The 12,050-nt window shown below is 39.3% G+C and overlaps 1 protein-coding gene across 1 annotated transcript in view; it reads right to left on the reverse strand.

Moving 5' to 3' along the window:
* The window catches only part of IRX6 (iroquois homeobox 6), a 168,251-nt gene extending 157,827 nt beyond the window's left edge, over positions 1 to 10,424 (reverse strand). The window contains exons 1-3 of the mRNA XM_077458105.1: positions 10,118 to 10,424; positions 9,050 to 9,304; positions 8,625 to 8,734 (exon numbers count right to left, since the gene is read on the reverse strand). Of these exons, the coding sequence (XP_077314231.1) occupies positions 8,625 to 8,734; positions 9,050 to 9,304; positions 10,118 to 10,162 (410 nt within the window). The 5' untranslated portion in view covers positions 10,163 to 10,424. The remainder of the gene's footprint in view (positions 1 to 8,624; positions 8,735 to 9,049; positions 9,305 to 10,117) is intronic.
* Between the last annotated feature and the right edge of the window lie 1,626 nt (positions 10,425 to 12,050).

The following is a 12,050-nucleotide window of genomic DNA, read 5'->3' on the forward strand; positions in this document are numbered from 1 at the left end:
GTAATTCTAAGTATGCTCGTGCTGCCTGTGAGAAATTTAACATTAAAATGACAACTTTGTGTAAAAAAAACTGGTATTTTATTTCTTAATTTCCCAAAAACTTGTGGAAACATTTTTAAAAGACTGAGCAACCATACTTTAGAATAAATACCTTTGTGCCTCTGCTTTCCAAAATATCATTATTTTGTGGGTGTTTCTATTGTCTTGGCATTTCAGGTTCTCCAAAAATGTGATAGGTTGTCAGGAAATCAGATGTATAATATATGTCTTGTGACTGTCTGAAGGTACTCCTTGGATTTTTGGGCACTTCTATGCAGCTAGGCGGTAAAAGTGTCTCAAATATGTGGTATCCCCATAGTCAGAAGGAGTAGCAAAAGGGGTTTTAGGGAGTAATTATAAGTACGCTGCATGTGAGAATTTTTTTATTAAAATGACAACCTTGTGTAAAAAACATCTATTTTCTTTATTTTCCAACAACTTGTGCAAAATGAATCATAAAAAACTCACCATGGCAAATTTTTTTTGGCCCACTTGGTACATTACACCATAATATATGCATCATTAAGTTCAATCGTTATTTCTATGACCTATACATTGTATTTTTTTGCTCCTCATTGTAACATTCTACTTTTAATTCCCCTTTTCTCTTCTTTAATTTATCCCTGGATATTTCCACATGCTTTTGTCTTTTTCTTTGTCACTAGCCAAATATACTCTGTCCTCAAAGCTGGTGTAGATCTCAATGTCAATTATGATAACTGCTAAATAATAGTAACTTGTATATCTAATGCCGCGTACACACGATCGGAATTCCGGCCAGAAAAAGACCGATGAGAGCTTTTCATCAGAAAATGCGACCATGTGTATGCTCCATCGGAATTTAGCTGTCCGAATTTCCGCCAGCCAAAAATTGATAGCATGTTCTCAATTTTCCAGACAGAAAAACTTTCTATCGGTAATTCCGATCGTGTGTATGCAATTCCAACACGCCAAAAATCACGCATGCTCAGATTCAACTACGAGACAGAAGCTATTGGCTACTGACTATTGAACTTCCTTTTTCTAGTCACATTGTATGTGTTGTACGTCACCGCGTTATAAATGATCGGAATTTGATGTGACCGTGTGTAGGCAAGACAGCTTGAGCCGAATTCCGTCGGAATTCCGTCGGGAAAACCATCAGAGCTTTTTCCGACGAGAATTCCGATCGTGTGTACGCGGCATAAGATTCTAGCCATGACTTCTGTGTTTTTTGTTTCATTGTAATATTACCTGATCCTCTTACAGCTGTAACTTTGTGTTTTGGTAACTCAAAAAATTCAATAGTTAAAAAAAAAATGCTTATTTGCGCTATAAAAATAAATGAATGCTAATGAAGTGTGTGCAATGTGCAACCACTGCTGTGGTATGTACAGTGCCTTGAAATTTTCGACATTTTGTCATGTTACAACCAAAAACATTAATGTATTTTATTGGGATTTTATGTGATATTTCAACACAAAGTGGCACATCATTGTGAAGTGGTAGGAAAATAATAAATGGTTTTTCAATTTTTTTTACAAATAAGAATGTGAAAAGTGTGGCATGCATTTGCTATCAGCCCTCCTGAGTCAATACTTTGTAAAACCACTGTTAGCTGCAATTACAGCGACAAGTATTTTTGGGTATGTCTCTACTAGCTTTGCACATCTAGAAAGTGAAGTTTTTGTCCATTCTTCATTGCAAAATAACTCAAGCTCCATCAGATTGGAAGAAGAGCATCTGTGAACAGCAATTTTCAAGTCTTGCCACAGATTCTCAGTTAGATTTAGGCCTAGGCTTTGACTGGGCTATTCCAACACATGACTATGCTTTGATATAAACCATTCCATTGTAGCTCTGACTGCATGTTTAGGGTCATTATTCTGCTGGAAGGTGAACCTCTGCCCCATCTCAAGTCTTTTGCAGACTCTAGCAGGTTTTCTTCTAAGATTGCCCTGTATTTGGATCCATCCATCTTCCCATGAACTCTGGCCAGCTTTCCTGTCCCTGCTGAAGAAAAGCATCCCCACAACATGATGCTGCCACCACCATGTTTCACAGTAGGGATGGTGTGTTCAGGGTGATGTGCAGTGATAGTTTTTCACCACACATAGTATTTTACTTTTAGGCCAAAAATTTCAATTTTGGTCTTATCTGGCCAGAGCACCGTCTTTCACATGTTTGATATGTCCCCCACAGGACTTCTTGCAAACTGCAAACGGGACTTCTTATGGCTTTCTTTCAACAATGGATTTCTTCTTGCCATGCTTCCATAAAGGCCAGTTTTGTGGAGTGCACAACTAATAGTTGTCCTGCAGACAGATTCTCACACCTGAGCTGTGAATCTATGCAGCTTTTCCAGCATTACCATGGGCCTCTTGACTGCTTCTCTGATTAATGCTCTCCTTGCCTGGTCTGTCAATTCAGGGGAACAGCCATGTCTTGGTAGATTTGCAGTTGTGCCATACTCTTTCCATTCTTGGATGATGGACAGTGAACAGTGATATGTTCAAAGCTTGGGATATTTTTAAGAACCTAACCCTGCTTTAAACTTCTCCACAACTTTTTCCCTGACCTGCCCCTTGTGTTCCTTGGCCTTCATGATGCTGTTTGTTCACTAAGGCTCTCTAACAAACCTCTGAGGACTCCACAGAAGAGCTGTATTTATACTGAGATTAAATTACACACAGGTGAGCTCTATTTACTAATTAGGTAACTTCTGAAGGCAATTGTTTCCACTGAATTTTAGTTTGGGTTATCAGAGTAAAGGGGGCTGAATACAAATGCACAGCACACTTTTCACATATTTATGTGTAAAAAAAAATTGAAAACCATTTATTATTTTCCTTCCACTTCACAATTATGTGCCACTTTGAGTTGGTCTATAACATAAAATTCCAATAAAGTACATTTATGTTTTTGGTTGTCACATGATAAAATGTGGAAAAGTTCAAGGGTATGAATACTTTTTCAAGGCACTGTACATAGTTACATAGTTAGTCTGGCAAAAAAAGACACAAGTCCATCTAGCTCAAACAATAAAAGGGGGGGGGGGGAATGACAGTCCTATAAACACAATCCTCTACCCACAGTTGATCCAGAGGAATGTATTACCCTTACTTTCATTTCTCCCTTACAATAGAGTTAACGCTGAGAGTCTGAATCTAAAACTGACAGTTCTTTCTGGGGTACAGAGATAACACTGAGTCATTTGCTCTGCAGCTCGTCCATTCTGAAAGCATCTCTTTTCAAATACAAGGCATTCTGTGATAGAAGATACTGCATGATAACAGCACAATCTCCCCTCCTCCAGTCAAAGAACACCTTACAACCACTGAAAATAATGCAAGATGTCTTTGGAATGAGCTGCATATCAGCTGCGGCCCATCCATAGGAGGCGCTTGGGTGCCACCCCCCCAAGCTTTTGGCAAAATAAAAAAGTCACTTTAAAGGCCCGTACACACGGTCGGACTTTTTGACAACAAACATGCAAATTAGCTGTTTTGGAGCAACATCCGACTGTGTGTACGCTCCATCGGACAAAATTTTTCTGTTTTCATCGGACTTTTGTTGGCTGTGCGAACGGACAAACTTTCTGGCAACAAAAGTCCGATGGAGCAAAGTCCGACCGTGTGTACGCAAAAGCATCGGACTTTTGTACAAGGTACAAACGCGCATGCTCAGAACCAATGCAAAAGATCAGACTACAATACAGAAGTTGACCAAAGGAGGCGCTGGAGTCATTGAACGTCCTCTTTTGAAGCGGCGTCAGTACGTTGTGACGTCATTACGTTCGTGTTTGTTGTCAAAAAGTCCGACCGTGTGTATGCAATACAAACTTGTGGACCACGCCCTTTGTACAAAAGTCCACGGGAAAGTTTGTACAAAGTCCGATCGTGTGTATGAGGCTTAAGAGTCACCAGGCACCGGACACACAGCAGTCTATGGGAAGCTTCCTACCTTGCAATCAGCTTATTGCAAGCTGAGAAGCTGATTTGCCTGTGTTTAGGGCGTATGCACGGTGCAAGCCCTGTGCGTGCACACACTCCCCTTCTCCAGTGATTTGTCCCTGGCTCTTGTCCATTTATTTTCATTGGCGGGGACCGGAGGGTGACTGGGCGGTGCTTTTTCAGCACTTCCGCATCACTTTCAGTTTCCCTGGAGTCGGAGTGGAGTGTGGACCCTGAGACTACTTTATTACTGAAACCCGGGACCCAGTGATGTGAGGTGGGAGTGGATCACAGATGCAGCGGGTGGGTGCAGAGCCGAGTGTGGTGTACCAGAGCAGAAGGTGAGTGACTGAGTGTGGGGATCAGAGGTGATCTTTCTCACTAACTGTGAATGACAGAGGATCTTTGCATATCTCTCCCTCCCGACAACATGCTTCCCCATCCCACGAGTCTTCAGACTAGTCTGCAGGGCAGCTATAGAGTCACTGATCCACCCGGTGTGCAGTGTGTCCTGCCGTGAGCCTGGCTCCACCTTCCCCTATCTCTGTTCACTTTTCTCAGCTGCTGCAGAGCTTCATGGAGGGGAGTGTTGTCATGCAGAGCAGTGACTGGCAGCTGTGGGGTTCCGAAACCCCCCTTTCCTGAATCCTAAACCCCCCCGCCTCTCCATCCTAAACCCGTCTGCCTCTCCACCCTAAAATGGCCCCCTCCCTGCCTCCCCACCCTAAAATGCCCCCTCCTCCCTGCTTCTCCATCCTAAAACAGCCCACCTCTTTGCCTCTCCACCCTAAAACGGTCCCCCTCCCTGCCTCTCCACCCTAAAAAATAACCCCCCTATCTCCACCCTAGACAATAATCCCCTCCCTGCCTCTCCACCCTAACCAATAACCCACCTCCCTGCCTCTCCACCCTAACCAATAACCCACCTCCCTGCCTCTCCATCCTAAACAATAACCCCTCTCCCTGCCTCCATCCTAAAAAATAACCCCCTCCCTGCCTCTCCACCCTAAACAATAACCACCCCCCTGCCTCTCCACCCTAAACAATAACTCTCCTCCCTGCCTCTCCACCCTAAACAATAACCCCCTCCCTGCCTCCACCCTAAACAATAACACCCTCCCTGCCTCTCCACCCTAAACAATAACTCCCCTCCCTGCCTTTCCACCCTAAACAATAACTACCCTCCCTACCTCTCCATCCTAAACAATAACCCCTCTCCCTGCCTCCCCACCCTAAACAATAACCCTGCTCCCTACCTCTGCCCTACACAATAATCCCCCTCCCTGCCTCTCCACCCTAAACAATAACCCCCCTCCCTGCCTCACCACCTTAAACAATAACCACTCTCCCTGCCTCTCCCCCCCAAATAATAACCCCCTTCCCTGCCTCCACCCTAAACAATAACCCCCTCCCTACCTCTCCACCCTAAACAATAACCCCCCTCCCTGCCTCTCCACCCTAAGCAATAACCCCTCTCCCTGCCTCTCCACCCTAAACTATAGCCCCCTTCCCTTCCTCTCCACCCTAAACAAACACCCCTGACTGCCTCTCCACCCCAAACAATCTATATACCATATATATATACCATATCTGTAGTGCTGATTCAAATACTGTATCTGTGGTGCTGATCTATTTACCGTATCTGTGGTGCTGATCTCTATACTGTATCTGTGGTGCTGGTCTATATATAGTATCTGTGATGCTGATCTATATACCATATCTGTGGTGGTGAGCTATATACCATATCTGTGATGCTGAGCTGTATACTCCTGACACTATGGGTGGAAGCAAGTGGAATACAGGGGACAGACTGGGTGGATTCTATGAGGGGTGGAGCATATGGGAAGTGGGATTGGTCAAAAAGGAAGGGCAGGGTCTGGCACCCCCCCATCCTAAAATTTCACCAGCCGCCACTGCTGCATATAAAGCCTTTGTAAGGATAAAATATGGTAAATTGTACACAGCATGTCCACTTTAAAGAGATACAACTTACAGCAGAGTATGCAGACTAAGTGTAGTGGATATTAGGCATTTATTAAAAGGAGACAATTAGCAACTCGCATGAAATAAATTAAAATATGCTTATTATGGTTTTCCATGGGATTCTCAGCTGAGGAGGACACCAAAGAAGCTGTCGAAGTGAATATACTGGATCTGGTCCTGGTGACACTTGTAGTGGCTGAGAGAAACAGCAAAAGGGTGCCAGACTAAATGCAAGATGGTGGAGAGGTGGACAAAGTACACAACAATTGGCAACTCACTAGAGTGTGTAGGTAATCTCATGTATAACAGATGGTAGAAGCGGTCATTGGTGCATCTGCAGCTAGGAGGGAGACATTCAGGATCCAGGGGTTGGACCACCACTGCAGAGGGGGAGCAAGGTAGCTGGGGTAACCAGGCAGTCTCAAAGCAGGAATCAGGAAATGGCACACTTGGATCTGTGGTGCACAGATGAGGACCGGAAGTAACACAACTGGAAGTGAGTAGACTTGCATAATGTCAGTGGGCAGGGCTACTTATTTCTAGGCCATGCCTCTTTTTTAAGCCAAAATGTCATCATTTTGTGGGTATTTTTATTGTCTTGGCATTTTAGGTTCCCCAAAAATGTGATAAGTTGTCAGGAAAAAGAGGTGTGACCTTTAAACATGTAGCTGTGCACATTGACGTCTCATGACTTCACTTCCAGTTTCAACACTTCTGGTCCTCATCTGTACACCACTGATCCAAGCGTGCCATTTCGTGCTTCCTGCTCTGAGGCTGCTTGGTTACCTCAGCTATTACACTCTCTCTCTGCAGCAGCATTCCCTGGATCCTGAATGTTTCCTTCCAAGCTGCAGGCGCAGCAATAACTGCTTCTACCACCTGTTATACATGAGATTACATACACACTCAAGTGAGTTTCTAATTGTTGTGTGCTTTGTCCACCTCTCCACCATACTGCACTTAATCAGGTGCCCTTTTGTTGTTTCTCTCAGCCACTACAGTTGTCACCAGGACTACATCAAGTGCATTAAATTGGACAGTTTGCTTTGTGCCCCCTCCCCCCCCAGTTAAGAATCCCATTGTAAAAATATGCTAATTGTCTCCCATTAATGAAGGTCTAATATCCACTACACTTAGTCTGTGCACTCTGCTCTCATTTTCTATTTACCATTATAGAGATCTCTTCAGTCTTTCAGAGGTGCTGTGTAAAGTTTCTTGGGTTGGATTCATCAGTGGATTCCTTAGCCAAAGCATTTGTCCTGAGAATTCATCTCACCATAACTACCCCGCCCCCACCCCCAGGCAACATATTTTGCTCCAGCCTAGTTTGGCACTAAATTATTCTTAGGAGTCATGCAAGGCATAGGATCCTGAATCCTGTGGAACTTCCTATTGGAAGTTAAGAGCATGGGACAATGTTCAGACCCACAGGGATGTTCTGTACAATTCAGGACACTTAGCAAATATGCCTTCCTTAAAGTTCAATAAACAAATGCCGTTTGATGAAGTACAAACAAAATGACCATACAATAAACATTGCCAATAAACTATCTCAAAGTATATCATACAGGTTTATTACAGAGACATACACTGAAATACAAGACAGTGACTGAAGAGGAAATCTTAACTCAGATTCTATGTTTGTCTAAGTAGGTGGATATTGAGGGAGTCAGGGTTGCAGAATGGCAAATGAGTAATTCCAGAAAAGGGGAGAAGGTTATGAGAAGTCATTGATACAGGAATATTTGGAAGTACATAGATAGAGTGGATATAAAAAAGAGTCATATGCAGAGTAAAGGATATGTCCACCGTGGTAGTTGAGAATTATAAGGAATAATATAATGTGATATTGTTGAAAACGTTGTAGGTTAGAGTTCGAAGCTTGACTAATTAGTATCTGGTGGACTGATTAACAAAGAGTAACTACATAGGATGAGTGAGAAGAGTGGTGGATGAGTCAAGCACTTCATACAGGTTTTAACTTTACCAAACAGTACACTAGTGTTTCCTTGGGTCAGAAAAATATATTTTCAGCTACAGTGTGTCATTTCAGTTTTCCTTTGAACCCTTCATGAGATCTGAAACCTATGGGCACCAATATGCAAACTGCAACATGCTCACAGGGTCAAGAGTCTATGCTAATATATTCTCACCTCTTGCATTTTACTATTTACCAGTGAGACCAGCCATCCTCATAAAAGTCAATAGTGTAAGAGGGTGGCTGCTTTGCCTTTCAAACAGTGCTTTAGTGGCTTGAAACTAACTATAGGTCTGCTGTACACTAGCATCCTAAACTCCCTATAGCATCATGCATATTCATTCGCTACATTCACTCTATTGTTTCGAGTACTATAAATTGCAATCTTCTTTACAAAAAATATATACAGTATATATTTAAACATATGCTCTAATATTGTTTCTGTAGATCATGCTGGACAGAAGTTCTGAAGTTACTAAGATCAGTGTAATATTCCTGTATTATTCTGCATTATCATTCTATAGATTATTATAGCTTACTTAGTTGGTAAACCTACACGTATATTTCTCTGAGATATGATTGCTTTGGGATTCATCACAAAAAAGTGTTAGTTGAAAATGGTGTGGTTTGATGTCTGCTATACAATCACAGACAGAGCATTAGTAATTCTTATTGATCAAAGAAAACCTTACCTATCATACTGGTACTGCCCCAAGGAATGATCATATGGAGAGTATACAGAGGGCTGAGATATCCCTGAATGCAAAGCGCTGCTAGAATCCTTCATTTCATACTGCGAGGTCTTCCATTTGTAGAACAAAAAATGAAATGAAATTAACATACAATGGAACATTTGATAAGAAAATAATGTGCAGCATTGAACTTAAAAATTTGGAAAAATAAATTTTTTATCTCTGTCGCTAAATGATTAAACTCTATAGATATGCAATACAAGGACTAATTAAAAATGTCAGTGTAAATAAAGGATGCATAGTTCTGATACTTAAATGCAACATGTATTTCAGTTCTGTACAGGTTTGGACTGCTTATGAAAACACTGAACATAAGCAGGAAGAACTGAAAAGATTAATTTGTCAGCAAATTCAATGCTACTCACCAAGGTTGAATAAAAGGCTGTGGGATCAGAGCTGCAAGGGAGGTAACTGGCATAGCCCAGGCTTGCTGTTGTTTGCGGAGGGTTATACATTCCAAAAGCTGCATTTAGATCAGTTCTTGTGCTAACCAGCAGTCTTTTCTCATAGGAAGGACAGCAGATGGCAGAGGTCTGGACAGAAGCAGCAGAGATCACGGGCAAAGATCCGGATGCAGAAGTATCGTAACAAATTGTGCTGGGATTTACAGAAACCAAGAACTGTGGACAGAAATGCAACATGCAAAATCCGCCAAAGCTTATGCAATAATTGTATGTAAAATAATAACCCTACACAAATTATAATAAATATTACATTGTCCTATTTATATCATTTTGAACTACTTGTACTGAAATTATGTGTACACTTTACTCTATATTTTGCTCCTGCATATACAGGATAAATAAAGTATATTTTTTTTCATATTGTAATTAGAGTACCCTTATTAGAACATAACACAGTTAAAGATTACATTTATACTATTTTATAATTCACTTATATTTAATTAATACTAATTTATACTGCACTTATATTTATTTTAGATTAATATATTATCCTCTTTTATTTTCAAATATTTGTCGATACTATGCAACGTATAGCAAGAATAGATGCAAAATAAAGCAAATTTTTACTTTTTGTATACATAAAATAACTATACAATGAAAATGAGATGTTTACAAATTGTTGTATAATACAATTACTAATTAGTCATTACAAAAAATCTTTATAGCAGAATAAAAATAACTAGTACTGATTTTATATATATATATATATATATATATATATATATATATATATATATATATATATATACACACACACACACACACACACACACACATATTTATATATATATATATATATATATATTATATATATATATATATATATATATATATATATATATACACATATAGTACATATACACATGTGCACACACAAGAAAAGTACAAATAAAATGCCTGTTCTTGAAGAAATCCTCCTCATGTCTGTGCTATTGGACTGATGAATGAAAGCAGAGTACTGCCACTTACCTGTGAGTTGCTGTTGTATGGATAGCTAAACTGTGAAAATGACATCTTCTCTTTGTTTTTGTTTTTACCATAGACAATAGTTCACAAGCAGATCATCTGTAACAGACGCTGAATCTGATACACATCCCAGGTCTCTTTACATAATTATATATGATTGCACATAAAAGTACAAGTGATTGCATGTAACAAGTAGAGCATCTTCAGATTTTAGGTCAACGTTCCAAAGTGCTTAAGCTCTCTGTAAAGAATAATAAATTAAAGATACATAGTTCAGCTGACAAGGTTAAAAAAATATATCTTGCAAGGTAGGAAGACAGCCTGTTGTGTTTTTTGCTTGCCTGTAGTGTTTTTTTTTAACATGCATCCATGGAAAAGAAGAAAAATACGTCACGGTAATCCCAAAGCACAGTACAGGATAGGATCCCAGCCATGCATTTGATTTTTCTAGATAGGCTGCATATTTGTTCAACATATTTTTAACCCTGTCAGTGCAGACATATTGTGTCAAATCCTTCTGCTGATTTTCTAACAAATCATTTGTTAACTAAATGATTTCACACAGTAGTACATTTTCATGAATATAAACTGTTGCTGTCAGTCAAAAATTTAAAACAAAAAATAACAAATGTTAACATTTTCAAATTGTTAATATCCGTTTGTGATGATCAACAAACAATGCATGTAATAGCTAAATTGCTTGTCTGTATAGAATAAAAAAATAATAATTTAGAAACATTTCACAGACATTTTAAGATATAATTATAAAGTTATATGCCTACAATCACATTTTGTAATAAATGAATGTGCAGCACTTCTGAAACTTCCTGTGTTTCTTTAGTGTGGAAGTGTGGAACTTCTAAAAGATGCATTTTGTGACAACCTTTTGTGTCAGTATTAGTTTTTATATTATTCACACCATAAATTTGTGCTTTACATACATTTGTTTCCTGGTAAAGATATTCAGATATTCAACCTGAAAATGCAACACACCAATAATTGCTGGACAACTAAGAAAAACATAGTCATGTCTAATATATTCTCACTTTTATTTGTGGTGTACTCCTTTTTTTTGTAACTCACAAATAACTCATAAACGTTGTTTTCTTTGGATACAATATTTCTAGGTGTGTTTGATGTGTGCAGCCTGACATCTTAATACATTACTATATTGTTTACTCACATAGAATACCTGTAAAATAGTATGTATAATAATATTTTCACCAAAAATTTAAGCAAACAACATAACCCCTAAATCTGACATGAAAAACTAATAAGAGATGGCATTTTTAATTACATAGCTAAGCACAAAGATTCTGAAAATTAAAAGCTACCCTTTAAAACTACATTGCATTTAGGTGCATTTAACTATGTGTCAGTAGATTTCTATTACTATTACTGATATTTGTCAAAAACAGTGCAATATAAAACACAAGCAGTTGTTAAATCAAAATAATACATGGGGGCACATTATCGGTTTTCAGCAGAAGAAAAACAAAAAAATCTTGATGTTTCCAAAGCAGGACATATGGCACAGACCAGCCATCGGATTAGAGACAAAAATGACTTACATGTTGTGCTAGGTGATTGCATCAGCTAAGAAATTAAACTATCTTTTAATACTTTACCTTTATAGACAGTCCCAGATTTACCAGTGGAATAATGTTAACACCAGACTGGGTTTACAGGGTTTAAATCCCCTGAACGTCATTGTGTATTTGAAATAACAGTGTAAGGTAAAATTACAGCTTTATATAATGAGATTATTAGGCTGAAAGGGGTAATGTGTACATTTGACTTTTCTGAGTATGTATTTCCTATTTCTGTATGTTGGGTTTAATATTATATTCCTCATATTAGTGACTTCTGAATACCTTACTGGCATCCTCAAGGATTTATTTATTTAAAACCATGTTCACTTCTTAGTTCCATAAAG

This window comes from Lithobates pipiens, unplaced genomic scaffold (genome assembly GCF_037356315.1).
Source record: "Lithobates pipiens isolate NorthernLeopardFrog02 unplaced genomic scaffold, aLitPip1_a1.2 Scaffold_10, whole genome shotgun sequence".
In the NCBI taxonomy this organism is placed as follows: Eukaryota; Metazoa; Chordata; class Amphibia; order Anura; family Ranidae; genus Lithobates; species Lithobates pipiens.